This window comes from Rhincodon typus, chromosome 11 (assembly GCF_021869965.1).
Source record: "Rhincodon typus isolate 14 chromosome 11, sRhiTyp1.1, whole genome shotgun sequence".
NCBI classification, from domain to species: domain Eukaryota; kingdom Metazoa; phylum Chordata; class Chondrichthyes; order Orectolobiformes; family Rhincodontidae; genus Rhincodon; species Rhincodon typus.
The window spans coordinates 29,926,770-29,952,863 of NC_063342.1; the positions used below are offsets into that span (position 1 = coordinate 29,926,770).

The 26,094-nt window shown below is 36.9% G+C and overlaps 1 protein-coding gene across 2 annotated transcripts in view; it reads left to right on the forward strand.

The window, feature by feature from the left end:
* Nucleotides 1–25,120, forward strand: part of LOC109912945 (BBX high mobility group box domain containing) — a 210,186-nt gene extending 185,066 nt beyond the window's left edge. Inside the window, exons 9-14 of one of the 2 annotated variants that reach the window (XM_020512394.2) lie at nt 1,128–1,266; nt 4,355–4,503; nt 7,387–7,458; nt 9,403–9,591; nt 13,110–13,317; nt 15,593–25,120. In XM_020512394.2, the coding sequence (XP_020367983.1) occupies nt 1,128–1,266; nt 4,355–4,503; nt 7,387–7,458; nt 9,403–9,591; nt 13,110–13,317; nt 15,593–15,680 (845 nt within the window). In that variant the 3' untranslated portion in view covers nt 15,681–25,120. The remainder of the gene's footprint in view (nt 1–1,127; nt 1,267–4,354; nt 4,504–7,386; nt 7,459–9,402; nt 9,592–13,109; nt 13,318–15,592) is intronic. The other variant, XM_020512395.2, reaches the window with a different exon arrangement.
* Nucleotides 25,121–26,094: the final 974 nt, after the last annotated feature.

Sequence of the window (26,094 nt, forward strand, 5' to 3'; positions counted from 1 at the left end):
AAAAGTTGCCCCTTAGGTCCCTTTTAAATCTTTCCCCTTTCACCTTAAACTTCTGCCGTCTGGTTTTGTACTCCCTTACCCTGGGTAAAAGGCTTGGCTAGTGCCCCTTGTGACTTTGTAAACCTCTATAAAGTCATATTTTGTTACTCATTGTGTCAAAATCCTGGAACTCCTTTCCTAATAGCACTGCGGGAGTACCTTTACCATACAAACTGCAACAGTTTATGAAGGTGGCTCACTAAGACCATCTCAAGCGCAAGGTGGAACCAGGAAGTCGAAGAAGTTGATAGTAGCCTTGTCCTATCGTATACTCGCATCCCATGAATAAGTAAATTTTGAAAGATCACAAGAGCCACCCAAGATATTTCCCAGGTAACATTCATCCCCAAATTGCAGAGGTTGGATCTAAAATCTAAATTTTTATCTCCAGTAATACTTGCTGTAATCTGACATTTGTGGAACTGACACTGTTGATCCTGCCCCTTTTATCAGCAGATGAGCGCTTTCAAACATACGGAGTGCCCTGTATAAATTTTAACTGTCAACTTTGCTGAAATCAGTGACTCAGAGGCTACCAAAGAAGTCACTGAAGGCCAAGATATACTGACTTTAATGCTCACCTCTGTAGCTGAACGAAAGAGGCAAGATTCACCTAATAGGAGCATTTTGTCTACCAGTTCCTAATATTTTGCTGATCTGGCAGCTGGCAGACAGTTATTGTGTATAACATGGCCAATTGTTGCAGCACTGATTAGTCTTCCTGAATGGAGAACTGCAGATCTCAGACCATAGCTGATGAATCTATGCAGTTCAAAAGTGCAAGGCGAAGATGTAGCTAACATTATCCCTTTATTGCATGGCTTAAAAGATTTGCTAATGAATTCTCAAATAAATTGGAATAATGGCAGTTTAAACCTCTATTTTAATAACATTATTTTCATCTCTATCGGAGCAATTATTTACAAAGAAAACCTTGGAGAGGTTATATTGAAAGGACATAAGCCAGATCAATGTTGGGAATAAGTATTGGGTTTTGAAGGAGTCTGATGGTTTGCTATGGTGGAATATAGATGCACTCCCTGGTGTGTTTACTGAATGACATAAGAATGGGTTTGCATTTCTTTTAGGTAAGAAAGCTTCAGGAAAAGGGGGTTCATCTGACCATGAGGGATGTTGGAAGGAGGAAGATTGGTCATTTTCGAATATTGGGACTAGTGGAACCAAGAAGTTGAAGAAGTTGAAACAGAAAGATGAATCTGCTCTCGGGTGAGTAGTCAATTTCTTCCTCTGCTTTCTCTCTACTCGTGTTAGAGATTTAACCTGGCCGCCTGTCTCCCATTCACTCATGTTTAGCTGATGGATTTGTGTGGCAAGCAGTCTTTTGTGTCTGACTTGCAAGTTGTAACATTATGAAATAGAGTTATCACTGATATCTGATTTTCAATGGATCTTGGAAATAAGAATATGTCTTTGATGCCATGAATCTCTTTGTGATACATGCTTATAACTGTGACTGACAGCCTCATATGATGCAATTTTTTTTTTTGCAAATGAATAAAATGTCAGCTGTTAAAGGGTTTTTTTTTTAAGATCATCTCGCCATCAAGATCATTTTGAAAAGTGTTGCACAAGCTGTTTTTTCCTTCCATAACTGAGTAACCCGATGAAGGAGCAGTGCTCTGAAAGCTTGAGATTTCAAATAAACCTTATGTTTTATAACCTGGTGTGGTGTGACTTCCAACTGCGTAATATTGAGCATTTATTTAGTGAGGAGAAAATTCTGCCTGTGGTTTTATTAAGTTTCTCACTTCTGACAATAACCACTGTATTTCTAACTTTCTTCTATTTTGTGTATTAGCATATTTAATACATATCCACTGGCCTTGGTAAACCATAACTGTAACATGAGATTTTATAAAGAGAGTTCTGGTGGAAGTTGACTTTTCTTAATATAATTGTAAAACTGTGTTGACTTTGATAATCCTCACAAATTTATTTTCATAATCCCAATTTGTAGTCCTTTCTATCTGCTTTCTTACCCTTTGTTGTTTCACATTTGTTCTCTTGTTTTTAGCATTTTTATATGGTTTTTCTTTTGGTTCTTTGTTGTCGTCCACCTTTTTAGTCATTGATAGCTGTTTGTGTTGTTAAATCGATCTGTTTGGTGTTTCTTCCACAATATTATGATTATTGTTACCTAAGTGTTCATGAGCTATTAGCTAAATCTAGTTTATAATTCCATACTGAATCTAGTATGGCATGCATCTGAACCAGTAACTATTAAAATCACTCTATAATTGATACATGTTTGGTTAATACCTGCATTTATGTAATCTACCACTTCACAGCAGTGACCAGGAGAGACTTGTATGCAATTCCTTCAACATTCTTAAAACCTTTTTGATTACCTCCGCCCATAAAGTTTCCATTGCCTGAATATCTCTCATAACCTCTCATTGTAGAAGCCCTTAATCACTGCTGCTTCCCTTCTAGAATGCACCTTACTTTTCTACTGACCATGCACCCTGGTATGTTTAGTTTCCAGTCCTGACCATCTTTATAGCCATGTCTTAAAAATGGCTACCATGTCATACACTCCAAGTTGAATTTGCAACTGTATTTCATTCAGTCTGTTTCTTATTTCTCCATGTTTTTTGTGAAGGACACTTATTTGGATTACACACCCTCATCTGTTCTTAAATTCTTACCTTTAAGCATATGTTTCTTATTTCTGTAGTTTAATCATATTATATCTTGTACTTTTCCCTTTACATTTATTGCCTAGAGCACAGTTTCTATTCCCTGTCACGTTTTTTGAACCATTATTGCTACTACTTTCTCTCTTTGCAATCTTCTTGCCTCCCAATCCATGCATTCACTAGTTCAAAGTTCTTTCATCACACTATTTAACCTTTATGGCAGGATACTGATACCAGCCTCTCTTAGCTGGAGCCTAATCTAATAGAATAGTTCCTTTATGTCTCGTTTCCGGCATCGGTGTCCCATATGGAATTGTGTTTTCCTAGCCACATGGTCACCTCTCTAATTTGTTTGCGCCAATTTGCACATGACACTGGAAATGATCCATATTATAACCCAGATCTTTAATTTAGCTCCCCTGGTTCCTGGTACTGTCTAAACAGGATCTCATGCTTACTTTTCTATCTGAGTTGATCCCGATATGGATCACAATGATTGGATCCATCCCCTCCCTGCCATTATCCTTTCAAGTAGTTTTATAGATTATTCACCCTGGCACAGGGTCTTGAACACACTGTCTCTATAATAATGAACCCTTGACAAATATCTATTGCACTTGTTGTTTTCCTTGCCTTTATGGATAGTCTGCTGTTCTGACCCGCCATGTCTGCATTCTGGCTATCCTTCTGAAAATCTTTATGCTTATCTCACAGGTAGCAATTATACTTGTTATAAACTCATTGTTTTTCTAACTGGGTTATCTTATTTTTTTACATTGTACACTATCAGCCATTCCAAATCCCTTATGAACCCACATGTCTCCACAGAGTTGACCAAAGTCTTTTTTAATTCGTTCCTGGTATTCATCGGCATTATGGGCAATTATTATCCATTCCTGGTTAGTGAGCTGCTGCCTTGAACTGCTGTAATCTATTTGGTTTGGGTAGACCAACAGTGTTCGGAGCAAACTGTCCAGGTACTGCTCCCGAGTCAAGTTCTCCACTCTATACTCCAACTCCATTACTCTGAGCCCCAGAGAACCAAATGGAAATATCTACTATAGATGTGTCCAAGGCTGACCTCTGTGCCCACAACTTCCCACATAATATCCAGGCCCACAGCCTGTTTTGCCATACCTTAATCCAGATTATTTATATATTTATTTATATAAATATTTAAGTTTTTTTAAATACTAACTATTGCGAACTTACACAAACTACTACATCAGAGGCAAAAAGTAGCAAACATCTCCTTTCCCCCTGCCCTAAATTCCTATTTGCACCAAATTTCCAACTTTTGCACACTATGTCCCATGCACTGTTTTCTACAATCGCTCTGTGCTGAATGTTCCCTCCAAAAAAACAGTTTATCATGTTTATTTGGAACTGTAGAAAAAGTCTTGAAAATCTGTGGATGATCAAGACTATGGAAATAATGTAAAACCAAAAGACCCACGGATGTTGGAAATCAGAAATAAAAGCAGAAATTGCTGGAAAACCTCAGCAGGTCTGGCAGCACCTGTGGAGAGGAATCAGTGTTAACATTTCAGTCCCGTGACCCTTCTTCAAAACTCCATTTTGAGTTTTGCTAGCAATTTTTGTGTTGTTGTTGTGTGGAAATAATGTACTTGAGAACTTTCTTGTCTTCTTTCTAGGTTGGGGAATCTAGAGCAGGAGTTTGCAAAGAAATTCAACAGCCTTCCACAATACAGTCCAGTAACTTTTGACCGCAAGAACACAACAGTGACCAGAAAAAAGAAAAAGAACAGGAGTGGATCCACTGATCAACAAAAAAGTGATAAAGGTAGGACTAGGGAACATAAAGCAGTCCAGATATATTTTAGTTTTAATTGTATAGAAGTGAATGTGCCATCTTTTTGATGCCAAAGCCACTTTGATTTCAGGTTACTTGTTTTCACAAATTGTTTGGAATGTTTAGCCAGTCAGGCAACATCTGTGGGGGGAGAATCAGAATTGACATTTAAGGTTGATACTAACAAGTCACCAATCTGAATAATAAACTCTGTTTCTCTCTCTACTCATGCTGCCTGACCTGCTGAGTATTTATAGCATATTTTATTTTTATTTTATTTTTATTTCATATTTCCAGCTTCCATAACGTTTATGCTTTTGCATTTATATCCAACAATTAGACATTTTGGTTACTTTCTGGAAATTGCACCTTTTCAAAGAAAAAACTACAAAAGCAATTTGTTTTCTTCTCACACCTTTCAACATAGAGAATCTTGATGTATTCTACAGTGATATACTTGGACACAAATATTTGCTTACCCAAAAAAAGAGATTTGCAGCAATGTCCAAAGATTTAGTCAAAAAGGCATGTTTTAACAATGGTTTTAAATTTGGAAAGGGAGTTGCAGGAATACAGACAGGCAATTCCAAACACAGCTTTTACAAAATGGAAGACGTGGTTGTTCACATTAGGCTGAAGAGATGGGTGAGTAGGTGAGATGTGGGACAAGAGAAAAGCAGCACAGTTTTGAATGATGTTTACAGATCATGGGTGTGGGAGTCCACCCAGGAGAGAAGTTAATTCCTAGTGTCAAAGGCGATGGCAATGATAAAGACGAGGGGTTTTGGCGCAGCAGTGGAGATGGGTGAACTTATGGAGGTCAAAGTCGACAATCTTTGTCATGAATAGATTATGAGGTTGGAAAATCAGCAAAGGGTGTGATTTGGATACTGAGATCCCAAGCAAGTCTGAATCAAAAACTGTCAGGAAGGGTGATAAAATTAGTGATAGGTGTTTGGGATTTGAGATGTGGGTCAAAGATGATGGCTTCCCCTCCAACTCCAACTCCATTTTGGTTTAACCCCTCCCCTTCTCCCTACTTCTCCTTCACCTTTGATGCTTTGCATTACATTTTTTATTCAATTAGAAACATGGGTGAATTACTGGTGGTTGCTAATAAAAATATCATGAGTGATTTGGTGATGTAAAAAAGCATGTTCAGTTGTATATAACAGCACTTCTGGATATAAAAAGAAAGAAAAAGAAGAGTTGATGGCTTAGGGTTCTTGTGTCAAAATTGTGTTCCTCCCTCAGAGCCAGGAGACAGTTTAAGTCCCTCCTGTTCCAGAGGTGTGTAATAACGTGTCAACAGGTTGATTAGATAATATTTACAGATGATGCTGTCAGCCTTCCTGATATTCAACAGTAACGGAAACAGGATCTAATAAGACAGAAGCAGTTTGGGATTGAGAGGGGCTGGAAAGACAGAGATAGGTGTCATAACTATATGGACGTTAACTCCATTGCCGTTAGAGATTAATATGCCAATGTAGTTGAGAGGAAAATCATGGATTGAGGAGACCTGAAGAATAGAATCAAAGCTATTGGTGAAGATATTCTGACTTTGATATAATAGGTAAGGATGTAACAAAAGACATTACCATTAAGCTCAATAATGAAGTAAAGGTTTTGGAGGAGAATGGTTTGGATGATTATGCCAAAGACTGCACAAAGGGTTGGCAAGAATGAGATGGGATCTTGTCACACCATAATCAAAGTCATAAGGATATTATTTTTGACATTGATTTGTGCTGTTTCTATACTACGACGGATAGAAATGTAATTGGAGTTCAAACATGGCTTTTTGTTAAAGATAGGGTTGGCAATACATAAGTGAGCTGAAGTTAAAGATGAAGCAAAAGACTTCAAGCACAGTGAGAATGATTTTTGGAGAAGGTATTTGATGATTGTAGTTTTGAAGGAGAAAAGCATAGTACTTGAGGGTTGACAGTAATTTACAGTGTCAACTATCTACAAGGAATGTCAACTATCTACGGGGAAGGAAGGGTGAAAGTGAAGTAAGGTACCATTCTAAACAGAGCATTGGAAAACCTCAAACGTTACTAGCAAATTTCTTGCAAGGTCAAAACTAACATTTGTGTCCATGTATGTGCTGGCTGAAATGTAATAAACTTGAATTTGTGGCAGCTTGAAATCAGACTCAAAATGAATGAGCTCTACTTTAATTCAATTTGCCAGTGCATAGTGTGTTTTTCATCTGGTTCAGATGGAAAATATTAGCTGCCTTATAACTGAAGTCAAAGTGTTTTCTTTTATGTGACTATGTGATGGAGTGACCTATTATTGCTCTCAATGGACTATTTGTCTTTTGTCCAGTGATGAACAACTTTGTTGCTCAACATTTTGTGACTTTTCACATATTTGAAAGTTCAGGTAGGAGAACTTAATACATAACAGAAAAGTTTGTTTTTGTTGAAACATTTGGAGTGCAACGTTGTGCAAAATTGGTTTATCTGTGTCCACGCAGGAACAAGAACGTGTTTGAACTTAGTACTTGGGTACAGGCAGTGCCAGATTTTCTTCTCTGGCAGTGGATGTAGTCAGAGCACTTGACTTTTTGCATTTTCTGACTTATTCAAAGTTAAATAGATGAGTATATTTACACCTACAACAGCTATTACTGCGATCACTATCATCTCCCCCAATTCCTCCAGCAGATATACTGTCCTCTGAAAATGACCAGTGTGCCAACACTGAAGCATTGAGTTAAATTGTGCGAGGCATAGCTGTATTTTAATTTTCCATTAGCAAGAACAGAGTATGGAATCACCATTATTCTGTTGGAATTAGGAACCCATTTGGTGAAAGCCAGCATTTTCTTTTTTTTTATATATTTTTAATTATATTTTTTAGGATCATCTCCATCTCAGAAAATAGTCAGCAAGTGTAAACACCAAAAGGGGACACATCACTTAACTGATAAAGGTACTAATAAAGGTTCATTTTTTGCTACATGGTGGAACTGATGTTTCTTGATGTAGAATGGGGGTAAGGGAAAAGGTTGCCTCAGCTCTTAAACTCTTTCATTGTTATGGTATGATCTAGCTTCTGTGTAAGAGCTGTAACTGCAGATGTTCGCATAATGAAGCATGGACGGAAATCACATAAAACGCCTTAATTGTTCCCAGAGGATGTCACGCATGCATGTAAATTTGTATATAATGGCCTAAGTGCCCCAGTGAGACTGTTGGGTTGAATCTTGTGGCATGGTGGCCTGTTGGAATATAATTAAATCCATGGTAATAATATCCAGTTAATCTTTTTAGATTGCCATAATCATAAATTTAACTAACTGTGAAAGAGTTTAAACTAACTTCCAGGTGTAAAGGCTAGTAAATGGATTACTGCAGTGATATTCTTACAAGAAAACTCTCTTGACATTAATAGACCTTGCCAAGTGTCTAGGTATTGCACATAAGGATTATAGTACCTCCCCTGTGTGAATTAGATAGACCTGACTAGATAAAATTAGTTGAAATTTAATTTGAGGTTTCTCCAATTTCAGTGACCTATTAATAAAATATTTGCTACTTAAGATCCTTTGGTTACCTCGTTATGGCTAGAATGTAAACATGCAGCCTCTGCTCCAAAAACAGACATGGTGTTTTTAAAAGGCTCAAATCTTACATTCTCAGTAATGTCACAACGTCCAATTAAAACAGTCATTTAATAATTTCTAATATTCTAATTAATCCAGTAAGCACATAATTAATTTACCATAAAATGTATGGCAAATCTTTGAAGCACGCTTTGTTCAATCATTCAGCATCTCAGTCACAGTCACCAAATAAAGCCCAAAGTATAAAAGTAACCACATTTCTTCCTATATGTTGGTGAAATTTGGAATGTACTTCAAACACTACATATTACATTAAGTTCTTATAGCCAATATGATATTGCTTTTGTCTTTAAATTTGATGCTGGAAGTGCTAAGACCAAGGTGAGTTCTAACCATCCAGCAAGTTGTGCTTTCAGTCATCAATGATGTCACTGATGTTGTACAGAATATCTGTGGCTTCCTCTGTCATTTTATAGATTTCAGGGCTGTTATAATCCATTATTTCTGGCATGTATTTGTGTTATAAGGATTTACTTAGAAGGATTAACAATTTGCTGGAAGCTAGAAAAAAAGTCTGCAAGTTTCTGACATCTGTGTTTAATAGTGAGGGAATTGGATAATGAGGTTACACTTGAAAGACAATTAGTCAATTAACTGAATTTTCTTTTAACGTGAACTTCATGTTTACCTTTTAGATCAAGCCATTTATTCAACTGTAGACACTCTGTGCACATTTCCTATATTTGATTAACTCTCCACCTCCACCTTCAAGTAAACATGATCCATCATGTGCCACACAGCTTATTAAGAGCAAGCAGAGCATAACTATGTTTATTAGCCTATCGCAAGCCTTGACAACAGTGTCCCAGGACAGTAGTAACTGCCAATCAAACAGAGACTGGCAGCTTCTGAGTCCCAAAGACCATAGATCAAAATCTGCTCCTCTGGTATCCAGCAATGAAAAGGTAAGTTTTGTTTTCTCCTACAGGATAGGGTTAGTAGTAGGCCAAGAGGGTTGCCCAGAGATTAACTAGTGAGGTGGTTACGATAGGATGAGTATCTCATCATGGCCACCCAAATAAAAATTATTAGTGATATAGAGCACGTTTAAAGTGGTTGAGAGTGCTTCATAAATAAATAGCAAAAGACAGACTTGCATCAAAGAAGGAAACTGTATGTATATCTGGGCTACGGAAGCTGGATCAATAAATAGCAGTATTCTGCAAACAAGCTGACCGAAGTGTCTTATTTTATGTGAATGGATACTGTTAGAGTGGTAGATTTTGTCTTAATTGTTTCTTACATTTCAGCCATAGTACCACAAGATTCAAACATTGAGGAACATGTGGAGAAGGCAGACCATGTTCCATCGGTTCCAAGCAGCCCACTAACAGCTGTGACACAAGAACCCCTCGTTGGTAGTCAGAAGCGCAAGGCCAGAAAAACAAAAATAACACACTTAATCCGAACAGCTGATGGGCGCTTGTCACCTGCAGGGGGTAAGTGGAAAATGACTAGATCTTGTAATCAGTTGTGTAGGAGTAGTGTTTACCATTCACAATGTTAATAACTGCATACAGACTTTATGTGAGTTTTTGAGTGACAGCTCCCTTACTTAGATATCATTTCCCATGTCAAGCCCTTTACAGGAGATTTGTGGCCTGTGGGTAAGGTAAACAAAGCAGACCAATCAGGTAGAAAAATCCTTCTTGATGCAAACAGACTATAAGCCAGGAAATATAAATTAGAAAATTGAATTTAATATTACATCACTAACAGAAAACAAAATAAAGAAGAGGAAAAAATGGGACTGGGGAGGAGAGGAAAAAATAAAAGTTCAAAGCTTTATTTTTAAGTTCTCTAACAATGAAGATAAAGTCTCCATAGTTCTACCGGACCATAGAGCTATGCTCTCGTAAGCAAGAGATGACTGCTGATGGTTTAATCTGAGGATCACAACACCTCAGGGGAGGGGAGAGGTTAGGTTGAGAAGGAGAGTACTTCATTGTACCCTCAGCTTGTGTGGAATAATTAAAGTTTGAAAGAATGGGACTCCATATTGTGAACCTAGATTTCCAATTTGTTCAACAGTAATTAAAGCTTAGCATGCCATTAAAAATTCACTTATGTGCAAAGCCCTACCTTTCTCCCATATGTTTAGTAAAGTAGTAAGTGAGCACTACAGATTCATTTCTTTCACATGCTCAAATGTCACGTCTATCAGTGAGCTGCTGGTGTAGCAAAGCTTGAAGAAGACCACAGTAGATCAGAAAGTACTTTGCCATTTCCACATTTTATTGCATGCGGAGGTGTGATCACCTCACTGATTTCTGGTACACTGAACTATGTGGGCACATACTTATAAAAGTGGAAAACGATACTCCTATACTCCTAGAGGTTGGACTTGATGTAAGAAGTTGAATAGAGACTTAATTTTAAATAAATATTGTTCTTTTTATGCTACAAACAGTTGTACATTGAGTTGTTATTTTAAAGGCAAGAGAATCAATTGACCATTTTGTCAGTGGGTGCAGAGACAAGTTGGACAGTGTGGAATCTATTGCAGCCACTGCAAAGCTGTCCTGCATTCCAAGATCTTTACAAATTATGCAATGCAAAAGAACCCTGGGTCTGCCAGTGCAAGAAATCTGCTTCCAAAAATATAAACAGAGGCTACGCTAAGACATGGCCACAGAAAAGCCATGCGTATCATTGTAGCAGCAACAATAGGGAGTAGGCCAGAGACCTGCAAAAGTATAAGCCAGGTATATGATGTTATCAGCAAGACGGACCTGGACGAAGTTACAATGTGGAAGAACCTTCAACCTACAACTAATTTATTCACTGTGGATAGTGATGACTTTCTCCTTGTTCCCAGCTACTTTTCTAAATTTCCAATTGTCAGTTAAAAGACATTTCAAGCATGTCCATTGCAGATGCAATGAGTGCAGTGTTCATGCTGATCGGTACACCTGAAGAGATCATATCTGACAATATGCTACATTGTAAAGGCAGACTTTTCAGGATCATGTGTGCGATAGGGTTGTAAACCCTATGGGGTGTAAACCAGCCTCATCCCATTGTCCCAGAACCAGTAGTCTCGCTGAATGAATGGTTCACATTCTCTAAGCACTCAGTACAAAGTGTAGGGTTTGTTACTGCGTTCTACCTTTTGGATATGGGAGATCATGTTTGGAAACCAGGTTAGGATAAACCCTCCAAGCCATATCCTTTCCCAGGTTCTCGGAGATACAGAGGGAAAACTTTTCACAAAATGAAGATGGTGCATGATCCACATGCCTAATCATAGGTTTGACAAATGTTCAGCATTATACAGGGGATATCCAGAGAGGTTTCCAAAGTGTGCACTAAGCCTCGATCATACAAAGTCACAAAATCGAATGGGCACCATAAAGAAAGACAGAATTTGGATCTGTAAAATATTCCAATTGTGTACAAAATGCATGCAAAAATAAGCTTGGATAATGAAGGTGAGGAAGACAGACATTATGACAGCAAATGACATGCAAAATTTCACCTCATTCACAAGTTGAGAACACCCAAGTGTGAAGTCTAAATCTTTGGAAGGTTACACCATCCAGAGAGTTGTCAAGCTACTTGTATGTTAAACTGACTCTTAAACACTTCAGTGTTTTTAGTTATTGTTTCTGTGTAAATAGCTTTGCAACTACTCAAATGTATGTACACTTTCATTCTTAATACATGTCACTTTATTCTTTAATAGTGGGGTTGAGGATGGAATCTTTTGTTATTGCTTTAAGTGCTGGATATGCTAACGAGTCAGGGACCAGGATGAAACACATGACCAACTGCCATATGCAGTCTAGCAAAAGTGAGTTCCATACATTGTTGTTTGTGACTGCAAGTTGTAGCCTGAGCCATTGAATAAATCTCAGTTTTCACATAAACTGAATCCACTCTCCTTAATCTGTGTTACTTGCCAATAACACAAGAAATATGACTCTGGGTATGCCATTGAATACCAATGGCAGGTTCCCATCCTGAAGGATCGTCATGAGGTATTGGATATTTCCAACAATCTGACAGTCATTTGGTCCCCTGCTAGTCCACAGATTATTAGATTCAGACTTCTGGATTACCAATTCTGCATCATACCCTCTGCAATACATGTGCTTACACATTAACCTGAGCAGTTCTTTGCTCCTAGATGGTGAGTTTTTAAACATGTTCATAAGCCAGAATAATGCGCTTATTTCTCAAAATATTTAAATAGAACCTGTTTAAGTTAAAAATTGCTGAGTAAGTCTCACAAAAAGGTCAGAAGTAAAATACTTAAGTTGAACCCAAACTGCAGAATTCTACATAAATAACATCAGTAAGTAGAATTGATGAGCTACAGAGACAAAAACAGGAATTGCTGGAAAGCTTAGCTGGTCTGGCAGCATCTGTGCAGAGAAATCAGAGTTAATGTTTCGGGTCCAGTGACCCTGAGAGGAACCCTTATGAAGAAAGGTCCCTGGACCCGAAACATTAACTCTGATTTCTCTGCACAGACCTGCTGAGCTTTCGAGCAATGTCTGTTTGTTTCTCTGATTTCCAACAGACACAGATTTCTTTTTTGTTAAGCTGCAGTGTTAGTGTACTATCCTCTGACCATACTTAGAAACTCTAAGACAGTGCCACAATCTTTTTTTGGTAGTTATTTCTCCATCCTGGAGAAAGGTTTCTGCTATTGTTTTGCTCTATCTGGGTTCCAGATCTCTCATGTATAGGGAATCATGAAAAGTGAGGTAGTTGCCTAACAATAGGTCATGAACAAACCAAACATTACACATGTTTTCTGCAGTTGGTTGGTTATGCAATAATTGGAAGAGACCTCCAGGTTAGTCAATATTCCTCTGTCAAAGATGGATGTATAGAAAGGAATAACTAACTAAAACAATGAAAGTAATTCATTTTTAAGTGAATCAACAGTTTTTGGTTTTTTTTCTCTTTCCAAATTGCCTAAGTCCTAATTGCATTTCACTTTTTGCAGATCTATCAAAGGAGAAGATACAATGTAAGCAAGAAAAGAAAAAGCAGCCACTAAAGACAGACACTTCTGTTGGTGGAGTCAACTATAGTCATTCAGAAACTGAACAGGCATGCAGCATTTCTCCAGAAGTGCAAGCAACCTCTGCAATCCCAGCATTCTTCAGTTTAGCTGCCTTGGCAGAAGTTGCAGCAATGGAGAATGCACATAGGTGAGGTGACTAATAAGGCTTTGCTACTTCATAGAAAAACAGTCAAGGTTGTTAGAAAAGTACTGGAATCAATTATTAAGGAAGTTATAGCAGAACATTTAGAAAATCATAATCTAATCAAGCAGTATCAGCACAGCTTCATGAAAGGGAAATCACATTTGATTAAATTATTAGAGATTTTCAAAGAAGTCCCAACCTGAGCGGATAGAGGGGAACCAGTAGATGTGTTGTGTTTGGACTTCCAGAAGGCATTCAACAAGGTACCTTACAAAAGGTTAAGTCATAAGCTAAGATCCCATGATGTTGGACGTCATGTATTAAAATGGAAAGAGAATTGGCTCAGGGGAAGGAAACAGTGAGTGGGATAAGGGGGTCATTTTCAGGTTGGTGATCTGTGATCAGTGGTGTTCCACAGGGATCAGTGCTGAGTCCATGGCTGACAAAGGAAGTCAGGGACAGCATAAAACCAAAAGAAAAAGCAAGCAATGTAGTGAAGGTTAGTGGGAAGCCAGAAACAATAAGGGGGAGAAGATGAAATGTAAGAGTAAGCTAACTAGTAATATAAAAGAAAATTATAAAAGTTTTTTTAGATATCTAAAAGATAAGAGAGAGGCAAGATTGGACATTGGACTGCTGGAAAAAGGCAATAAACAGTCGTTTAAAAAAACATTCCAAAGTAAGGTAAGAAAGTTAAAAGCGCTGAAATCTTTCAACAAGCAAACAGTTTCCTTTGCAGCTGTATAAACATTCCCTATACATTGTAGGAGTGTCACAACTGTTTTAACAAAACCAGCTGAATGGAGGGCCACATACTACATTACTGCATTAATGACATCTTTAAAATTTAAAACTAATTCTGGCAATTAATGTTGGCAAGAACTTGTAAACTTATTTGTTGAAAATATCCTGTCTCTGTGACAGGCTCCTGCCAGTGTTCATAAGTTGGCTTACCTGGTGTGGTTCTCAAAATCTTCAAGAACCCACCCACCCCAATGAAAATAGTAACCTGAGGGGCACTTGTATTTGGAACACACATTTTAAATAGCAACACTATTGTCATTTGAAGCATATGCCAGGTCGCAACCCACTACCCAAGCTGGGAAAACTGGTGAACAGTAGCAATGGCCTGATAACTCTAAAGTTGAGGCCCCAGAATTTCCCTTTGATCACCCGGCCCAAGTTTTCTCAGCAATGAAAAATCAGCCTCTAGTCTTTAGTTAGTGGAATAGATGGGAAAGCTGTAATGTCAGGTTCCACTGGGCAGCCTTGTCCCAGGGAAACAAGGCAAGAGGCAGGTTCATCTTCGAGTTTGTCCCAACTGTATTCATCGCCTGCAGCCCTGCCCCCACCCAGCCCGCACTCACCGCATGTCATGCCCACGCCCTCCCCAAAATCCAACAAATCAATGAGCAAGTTGAAGGAAGCAGGAATCCTATACAACAGGTCTTCCTCCTTTAATCATTGGGCTTTAAAAAATCAATTTTCCTTAGGAGCAAGGTTGCAAAACTAACCCCCACTTATTAACAATGTTGCATCTGTGAGCATTTCCTGTGTCAACTTTTATTATTTTCTGCCTCTATTTCTTTGCTTCCAATAGTACCATTAGTTTGGCTGTTTAAGGAAGAATAATAGGAAATCAAAGGAGAGGGCCCACTTGTGGTGGCTCAGTGGTTAGCATTGTTGCCTCATAATGCCAGTTACCCAGGTGTGGAGTTTGCACATTCTCCTCGTGTCTGCATGAGTTTCCTCTGGGTGCTCCGGTTTCTTCCCACAATCCAACGATGTGCAGGTTGGATAGATTGGCCCTGGGAAATGCGGGGTTACAGTGTTATGGTAAGGGCTGGGTCTGGGTGGGATGTTCTTTGGAGAGTTGTTGCAGGCTCGATGGGCTGAGTGGCCTCTTTCCACATTGTAGGGGGTTCTACGATTCTATCTTTTTATAATGCATGGTTCACATGGAGACAGAGTGTATGCCTGACAATCTTATTGGGGCTATTTAAAAGTTGATGAGAATATTCTAATTTCACAAATCTAGTTTTCATAGTGTCTATGTAGTGTTGATCTGTTTATCCCATCTAAGCGAATGATTTGCATACAAAGTAAATGTGCTATTCACAATACTTCACTTCAGTCCAAATACAGAAGGGTTGTTAGTAGATACATCTTCACAGCATGCATGTCCCCAGGAAAAGCTTGGCATTAATGCTGGCATTTGATCTTGTTGATCAATGTGTATATCTGTAGTATTGATTATCTTTGTTTCTTTCATCTGCAGAGGCCAGCGTGCAGTTTCTCTAAACCATGATGGACAGCCTAAGGAAATGGCACAAACCTCAGTACTTATCTCCTGTGCAGACCAATAACGCATTATTACTTTGTATCTCTACAAAGTCTGGAACACACGAGATGGGTCAGTTTGACCTAATATTGACTGCGTTGTCGGAGTGTCACCCTGCTGTGACTGGGTACCTCACAGAACAGCTGGGAAACACTGGTTCAGCGGAGCCCCCTGGACAGGCTCAGAATTTGGGCATCAAACGTTTACGAATGGGGCTAAACCAGTTTCTTCAGCTTTTGGTTCCCTATCTGAAGGCAACCTGGTATATAAAAAGAATAGCTGTTACACAGAACAACTGCCCATGAAACCTACTGGCAATTCTTGCCACTGCACGCTACACGATCAGAGTGTGAGCTACTCAAGTTTGCTGCAAATTCTAGCTTTTCTCAAGTAACACTGATGCACTGTGCTAGTGACTAGATATCATCAACCTCTGTTTTTCCTTTTTTTTAAAGCATATTATGATTTTGAGTTTCATGGAAACTGTTTAATCATGAACTTCTGCCTGATTACTGAAATGATATGGCAGGAAAAATATTATTGAAAGTTCTTTACATTTGCCCATTGCATTAAGATATTTTATTTCAACGGCACCATTATTTAGTTGAAATCTCTGTTAATCTGTAGTTAAGTTTAATAGCACAACATGTCTCTGTGCAGACAGTAAGTACCTTTTGTTACACACAATCTTTGTGCTTTCTTTTTTGTTTTCGATGATGATTTAATACCTATTATTTTTGCTTTCTCTTGCTAAACCTCACTGACCCTGCATGGGGACAGTTTACTGGATGTGACTGTTTTCCAATATACTGTTAAGATGTGTAAAGTAATTTGCTTATTTTTTAAGCAATTAGGCACTAATAGTGGCAGAAATCCTGCAAAGCTTTTTAGGTCCCAACTGTTGCACTGCTGTGTTTTTTACAGTGAATGATTATTATGATGGTTATAGGGTTACTAATTCAACAAATTACTGAGGAGATATTCAGGTTTTATTTCAGGTTGCAGAAGTATATCAGCACAAAGGAAAAAAAGTCTTCTGTCAGACCAACAGCTAGAATTACTGATGTTTCATACTGCTTAGCTTGAATGCAAAATATCTTTCTTCCCATTTGGTTGAAGATCATGTTACCAGAATGGCAAACAACATGGACTGTAAATGAAGTTTCAAAGCAGTAGCACAATTTTGAGGGTCAGTGAAGTAATCAGCAGCACACAAAGACAGTTCTTCATTTCCATGAAGTAATATAAGACCAGTTGGTGCATGGATATTGTGATTGTTAGTGCAACATCCTGACATCGACAAATACCAGATATTAATTGTGCAAGACAAAGTCTATTTTTTGGGAAACCTGCAGGGTTATTTGGTGTACTGTATGTAATATACCCAGTTTTTATAAGCCGCACATAAGGATTAGCACATGCTGTTCACATCAGAAATGTTTTGTTCCTTTAGAAGATTGTGACTGGAATTTGCAATAGAAAGCTAATAATAAATACCATGGCACAGTTATAATGAAACATGTATTAGATGCTGCCATCTGAACTAAACAAATCTGTAGTTGATATACGAAATCTACTTCTGTCTGGATTGAACACATATTAAACCTGAGCAAAATCTGACTCGGGCAAGATGATCTAAACAGATTCAGATTTAGTCTAATTTTAATCTTGAATATTTTTGATAAATTGTCACATTTACAGCTGTGTTAAACTTTTGGTAACTCTGATATGAAACATCTAAGAAATGTTGGCTTCTCAATTCAGATTTGTGATTCAAAAAATAATATCTCAAAGCGTAATGGTAGGAAAGAAAACTGTATCTGCACACGATCACCTTTTTGAGTTTTAAATTTGTTAGTGCTTTTCAATATACTTTTCTCTAATTTAGCTCTGTGATGACCGTTATAAATTTATTCAAAATGCCTCACTAATTTTGACTATAAGATAAATAGGTTTTTTTTTGATCCTCGGGGATTGGGTTTGATTTAGTTTCAACTGAGTTTCTGGAGATAGACACTTGGAAGGTGTGTAATGGTTGCCTTTAAGAAGATGAAAATACATATAATACGTGTCAGTATTAGTCATGATCAGGATTTTCAAAACAGACGTCAGTTTCCATTATGGCTTTGTAGCTTCATGAATCGCCGGTGAATTAAGATGCAGTTTTCATTTGCGATCTTGGGCTGCATCAGCTGATCTCCCTGGTGTTCTATAGTAATCTATTTTTTCCTTGGTGCCCCAGAGATTACCTGTACCTGTTGGGTGTCCAATGCACTGCTGTAAATGAACACATTGGTACCAAAACCGACCCTCACCTCTGTTGTCTTCAGTGTAAAATAGCAAGGCCATTGACCAGGATAGGGTGGTATGTGGGTGAGAGTAGTACTGTAGTCATATTTAAAATAACGCATCAGTATAAAGTATCATCATAGGACAGAAAAAGTGAAGAGAGCAATGTGCAGGAGTAAATTTTCTAAAATGTGCAGAACATAAAAACCTGGATAAGTCTCATTATTTCAGATTGGGTCAATGTTTACTTCTTTGTCTTTAAAAAATCATCTATTCATGAGGTTAACAGTTTTATTGTTATAGGCATTCATCCTAATACAGGTCTCACTGCAATTTTGTGCCAGTTTGTAGTTCATACTCAAACTTTGCATAGAGAGGAGGAGCAAGAATAGGTATCCATTAGATCCAAACAGAGTCTAAACTACCAAGAACTGTAGCATTTCACTTTGAATCTCCAGGTGTCATTCAGAGAATAAACTTGTCAATTTTGTTAACAATATGAAAATAGTCAGCTTTTTACACATTAATGCTAAAAAGGTGCGTTTACTTGCCTACTCCCTCCCCATACTCCATATTCTCCTCCTTGTTCAGTCCATCCATACATAACTTTTACATGATAAAGCACTGAATTGAATATTCAGATTTCCATAGCAAAATACACATTTGGACCTTGAGAAAGTTGTTGCTGCATTGTTGATCTGCTTTATTTCGAAGTTTTGGTTTTCACTGTTGAGTACCAGGAAATGGATACACCTCTCTTAAAGCATTACAAACTTGTAAATGAAAAATCCTTCCCCTGACTTGTATCTGAAGTTTGCTTTTAATTTATCCAGGAACTAATACTGAACAGCGCAAATTATCGTGAGACATAAGATTTCTGTTTGTTTATGCAAATAGATTCTGAAACTTTTTTGTTAAACCATGCTGGGATCTTTACGTTAATCTTGAGTTAGTTAAAGTTAATTAAATGGGATTCAGGGTCTAAACTAAACTATAGAGTTAAGGCAAAAAGTGACTATTGCTAACTAAATGGAAGTGAAATATTGTAACTTATTGCCACAGCCTATGTAGAATTAATTGGAACAAGGCTGCATTGTACTCAACTTCTTCAAGATTGATAGGACGGTTTCTCAGTTAGTTTGGGGTTTGCACGTCTCTTCCATTGGCTTGAAGTAAGGACAGAAATGCCCATCCTGGTAACATGATCCTTGTGTGACTGCTTTATACAATAACTCATTACACTGTCATTCTAGCTGTAAAGAACGTTTTGTTAACTTTTTTGTGCAATTGCCATCCTTTACTTGTCATTAGAAATGTCTTTTCCTTGTCGTAGAAACCAGCTTTTGCCCAAAGTCTAGCTAATATTTAAAAATGGAAAAAGTACACACATTACTGTATTTAAATGTTCATAATGCTTTTACACAAAAGTTGAGTATAATGAGAAAAAGTGTCTACTTTTTATGCCTGACCAAGTAGAATACAATTCGTTGTATTTTTGCATTTATTTTTGTTTCCTTTACCTTTAAGTGACATTTCCATTAGATTAATAGGTGGGATGTGGAGTTTAACTATGATCTCCTTTCTTTGAATTGTAACAAGAGCGTGTGATGATATTGAAGTATAGCTTATTGCACTTGATATCACTTTTTAGCATGTGAAAACGCCCTAAGATTTGGATTTGAACATAGATGTGAGAGTTCCCAAAAGCGCTACTATAATATGTATCAGCTTAATATGGGAGTGTGCCCATTTGCTTATACTGAAGCACATTAACATTCATGGATGGGGAAAGTGAGCAACAAGGAGAATTGATAATTCATCTACATGTTCTACAGTTTGTTTTTTCTGCAATAATTTATTGTGTCAGAAGCATTGAGAACGGCAAGAGTTACCACAGAGTGAATTTATTATTCTTTCAACACTGAAGCGGACAAGAAGAGTTATATCGTTGGGTTACAGGAATGGCTCACTTTATTTTCCTTTTTTAAAACATTAACAGACTCTTAAATTTTATGCTTGGACAGATTTAAATGGATATGCCAATTAAGACTTGGAAAAGATAAGGTCTGTGCTAGAAATTTCCTCTCCTATTTCAAAACAATTACTTCAGCAGATATTTGCCACAAATCTTGCTTAAGCATGAAGTCTGTTCAGCTGAAGAACAAGGGGAATCCCTGTGGAAATTCCCAAAATAGAAATTTAACAAACAGGAGATTAACCTTTTGGGCTTTCAGTGTTCACTGTTGTTTCCAAACAGGATAATTTTGTCCTTACGGCCTATTTTGATGTTTTAATGTTTAATACAGAATTAAGTATTCATGGAACATTTATAGATAAGGGTTGTCTAACTAAATATAACCATGCATTTACTTTGTTGTACAATACATGCCCTGTCATTAAAAGTTAAATTAATAGGTTGCTGCAGGGGAATAACTTTGTAATATTCCTGTTAAATGTGGCACCAACAAAGGTTTGTATCCATGTTGTAGATTGTGCCCCCACAGACATTGCTGTGACTAACCCGACATAAAGACCATAGAGCTGCATTTGACAGCTGGCATTACAAGTTACATAATTAGTTATAGCAACTGTGTTGAATTTTCACAGAGTAAGCCATTAAAATGCACTAAACCAAGCATTACATCATATAGTGTAATTTCCTACTGTTTAATGAGGAAAATAAATGTCTAACCGTTCATTTATAAGTGAAGTATTAGATTAAAGGAAGTAAATTTATAACTATCTACAGGATGATGCTTTGCCAGGTACTTGGAATGTCTACTTTGACACTCTATTTTTAAATTCTTACACCCCTAATCAATATATTATCAGCAAGATGGTTATCAAAATCACAGACTTTTTCTTTATAAGAATATACCGGGCAATAAAGTCAAATTGTAATTGTTGGTGAAACAGACATGATAAAGTACCAGTTTTGGTTTTACCTAACTCTCTTTTACTGTTGTGAACATCAGAGCTGTGAACAACATGTTATGTTTAACAGCATTCCTGTGGTAAATTGAGAATTCTGTCACAGTTTCATTTTTCTTTTAATGTAACTTTCTTCAGAGTCACTTGGAAGCATTTGAAGCCAAAACTCAGTTGCAGCTAGTTAGTGATACGGGCTGCAAAAAAATGTTTGGCAACCAAAAGTTCCCGTGCCGCTGTCATATTTTTCTCATCAGAAAAGTGCAGTTTAAAATATCATTGAAGTTGTCACTAAATCACACTGATCATGACTTCAAGAGAATTAGCTAAAATGAAAAGTTTAATGCAAGTTTGGTTACATCTGAAAGACCATTTGCACCTAAAAGTTGCTGTTATTCTGTATGGGAATAGACTATATAGTTACAGCTCAATTTATACAGAAAGGATTTATCTGATTTTTTTTTGATGCAAATGTGTTATTTACAAAGCATAATCCAATTAACTTGTACTGGTGAATTCTAATTAGAGAGCTTTTATTATTAGAAAATGCAATAACTCATCATTTATTGCAGCCCCTTATTATCACTGTTCATAGTGAGTACAATGGTATGTGACTGTTCTAAGAATGGCATTGTGTGTGTATCTAAATTTTGTTAAGTAGGATACAGAAAAGGGGGATGACAATGCAACAGTCTTAAAGGTGTAACTTCACTTCTGACAAATGGAGATGGGAAATTTGACAAATTCTGATTGTTAACAGTTAGCGCAATTAATTTTGTTTCAGACCAGATTTTCTAGTTGCTCAGTTCATCTGTCATACAAATAAACAACTGCTGAGCCAAAAGTTAGTTTGTCATTAAACCATACTCTGAGTAGTTACTGAAATAGCTACAGATTATTGCTGCAATGTAATTATTGTTTTGTTTAGCCAACTGAACCTAGGATGTTGATCCACTCTTTCATAGTGGTTACGAGAATATGCTGTGTGGATGTAACTTCTGAACTCAAATCTAACATGCACAATTTTTGAGTGTAGATGTTTATTTTAAATGAAGTTAGAATTATAACAGAATGGATAATATAACTTGGAGTAAAGTTTTTTTATGATCTAGAATAAGGCACATTTAACAAACTCAAAATGTGCAACATATTCTAGGAGACTCTTTTATTTGGCCTTAAAAAAAGTTTAGTAAGATATTTAACTATTTTTTTTAATTGGTGTTGGAGACAAAGATGGCTTTGCAAAAGTTAAACTTTTTTATTGTGCTGGATATAGTTGCTGCAATAACACCTTGTGGCCAAAGAGATCATTCATAATTGCATTTCCTACATATTGATTCCAAATAAATAAAAAGTTTAATTTTTGGAAAAGAGATTTGGAAGATTAAGAATAACTCTAATGACCCAGTTATGTGTACCAGCTAAAATGTTTGTGCCATACCCTTTCAGTCATGATTTCAAGTCATGGTGAAAGTAGCAAGATCAGTAGAGCACCTAAATAATGGTGGAAATGGTATACAATAATAAAGCATAGCCCACCATTAGAAACAGTAGAATGTAGCCTACAAAGGGTTGGCAGAGAACTAAGTGATGCACCTGTATTTTTGACCAAATGTACGATACAGTTTAATATTTCATAAATTCAAGTTTGTTGTAGAGCAATTAACAAAATGATTCCAGTAGTATATTTTTAAATGGTGGTTTGACTGATAGACTGAAATATTTAATGTTTGTGGAAGGGTGGGGTGAACTAGTTTAATGATGTATTATTGATTTTAATTTTAAAACCAAAAAAAAACAATGCAGGGATGTTTCCTGATTCACAAGTATTAAGCAAATTATATTTCATACAAATAAAATATAGACATAAATAATTAAATTCCAGAAGGTGGTCAATACCATGTTGACTATCCCAGAAAATCAACATTAATCTTTATGAATGTCTGTGACCTCAAGGCTTTGATTTTAATACTGAGACTATTTAAAGGAAGACCCAACATGTTCCATACAAACATAGGGTTATACACTCTTCTGATAATTCAGCCATTTGTTTGCACTTAATTATTCAGTTTGACGTATTAGAGATTTCAATAGCACAACAAGGTGGGATGTTAATGCTCAAAATTGAGCAGTCAGAAAGTCTGACTTGCAATTAAAAGTAAACTGTACAGAGAAAAACATGTTCAGTTTGTAAAAACAAAAAAAAAAGTGGAGCAACATTACAGTTTTAAGTTTTACATTTGTCTCCTGGCTGTTGAATACCCACTATAGTCACGTGTCTGCTGACAATGAATAAATTAATTATTATCACGAAGAAAATTTCTGTTATATTAATTGTTATATCTTTTAAATCTAAATTAGCGACATAATTACATCACATATAATAAGGCTATTTATGCAGACCTAAAAGTCTCTCACTGAGGCTGCCTGGTGATTTTTTTATTTTAAAAAAACAAATTTTCTGCCATTGTTCGTATTGTACAAACTTGTTTAACAGATTTCTTGAGTTATGTTGTCCCAGTCAATGCACTTCCAAAGAGCTGACTGTTCAATGACAAACCATCCTGATATCAAGTCTGAGGTCTTGAGATCTGTTGCAGTAAACACTTGTTTGGAGGTCACCATTGTGACGTTTTAAAATGACAGATTTTTTTTAATACTATTTACAATTGTAACTTTTGATTTTGATTCAAGTCTAGATTGGTGGTCTTGTTTCAACAGTGCTATTATCATACCGTATTTTGGATCTTAACTGTCATGCCAACTGTCTAATCTTTGCAAATACATAGAACAATATGGAATGCTTCCTTTGAACATTCACAGCAAGTGAACTTTTACTGATATAGTTGGAAAGATCCTCCTAATTCACTGGGATTTTATTATTTGGGTGTGAGGTTCACGGAGCTGGACAACTGTCCACTATGAGCCAATGGGTTTGATGCAAAAACTGCATCAGCAACAGAGCAAAACTGCAAATGTCCCTCTGTTGATGAGACGGATCACAATTGACACTTCTTCAGTTTTTGGAGGCCTTTGATGATCCATATGCTGCAAATTATTTATGTTCATAAAATGTTAAAAAAAAAAAGTTTCAGATGTGTAAATGTAACCATAGATACCAGTAGTGTCAATATGGCAGTGTTTGGTGGCAAATGTTTCATCACAGTTTGATATCTCAGGAAGGTGCTGAAACCTCTAATTGCATTAATCAAACTCATGCATCCAACACTTAATAACATCACAATTCACAAGAGTACCAAATTAGCAATGTAATTACATCACATAATAAGGCTGTTTATACAGATCTAAAAGTCACAAGCTGAGGCTGCCCAGTGATGATTTTTTTTTTAAATTCTCTGCTGTTGTTCATATTGTACAAACTTGTTTAACAGATTTCTTGAGTTGGCCCAGTCAGTGCACTTCCAAAGAGCTGGCTGTTCAATGACAAACCATCCTAATATCAAGTGTGAGGTCTTGAGATCTGTTGCAGAAAGGATCAAGATGTAAAGGTCCCGTGTCATCACAGATTTTGTTCTGGATAACCCCACTCTGTCCGAAAAGGACTAGCTAAGTGTGGTAACAATTGCAGTGGTATTTAAAAATTACTTGCAGGATTAGTACACTATTAGGCATGCACAGAGCAGATGTCATGACTTTAAATGCTCAATGACATCATTGCTCTACTGAAATATTTGCCTTTTACTCCTTGTTGCAGGCAACAAAGTAGATAACATAGAGCCTTTATTTGTATGATCAATAGTGTACAACAATTCAGAACATTAACCGAAAGGATATGTGGTGTGCTTGAACAGCATCTTCAGTTTAATCTTGTAAGCTATTTGGTTAAACACACTCATGGTAACTGGGAGACTGCTGTAAGTTCTCATTTTGATGTTCCTAGAAGAGTAATTTCAGTGAAGTATAATTTTGAAGACATGAAGCAAAATTCATGATTATGTTCAGATATCCCCATTACACGAGAATCAGTTCTTGTTACAGAAGGTGCCTGTGTATATAGCTCCTTTGTATTGCTTTGAGCAGAGTCCCTTATATATTTCTTACTAATATGCTCTGTAGAAATTGAATTCAGAAATTTTACTACTGATAATTAAGAGTTTAAAGCCACTAATTATATTAAAGTTGCATAATTTGACAGATGATCATTTTATATTGCGTACTGTTTATTGCCTGTCTGTTTAGTTTTGTGATTGAAACACATTTCCTTTTTCCTCTGTTATAATGCTGTATGCTGCTGCAGTGTTATTCTTAATCATTATTTCCTAGCAGGCAATAAAGCATATTGTACAGTATTATACAAATGAGTGAGATGATTATTTATGAGGAAATTAAATCTCGATTTACAACCAGTTAACTTAATCTCAGTTCCAAATACTGAATTATTTATGCAAGAACTTTATTGACTTTCAATTACTTATTTGGCTTAATGAAATATATCCTTTAAGTATAACCACGTAAATAAGAAAAAACTATGACATTGTCGAGTTTCTTGGCTCAATTCACTGGGCTACACGGAATGCAGATAGAGTTACTGACCTTCTCTGGGTTGTCTGGGAATCCTTTGGACTGAGGAGTAAGCTCTTGAGCACTGTTGTTGGCAACCGGGCAGAATGGCTTTGTGTGAGCTGTTCATGTCAGCAAGCTCATATAGAGCAAATCTGCATTCCTTGACTTCACTATGAGCAATGAGTATAACAGTGCAGCATATTTGCTTTAAAAGAATTCAATAAAAACATTTTGAATTAAAGATCTAGTCAAATGGTGACAACGACCATCATTTAGGGTGAATGCTCATCTAGTTAACTGATGTTGTTTTATCTGCCTCTGAAACGGCCTGTTAGTCACTCATTAGACCAAACTTCTACAAAATCAATAAATAATTAAACCGAAAGAACTGCGGATGCTGTAAATCAGGAACAGCTCTGGCTGGATGTGGAGCATGGCTCACTGTTTTCAGAAAGTCACTGATCAAAAATCTAGATGAATTTCAGTAAGATGAGAAATCATCCTGAACAGTCATTCATTTAAAAGCTGTATTCAACTAAAGCAACTGCTTAAAAGTGGACACACAATTTGCTGGAGAAACTCAGCAGGTCTAGCAGTATTTGCGTATAGAAAGCAGAGTTCACGTTTCGGGTCTAGTGACCCTTCTCCAGAACTGCCTGCCCCGAAGATGTTGGCATGATTAAGTTGTAGGCCCAAGG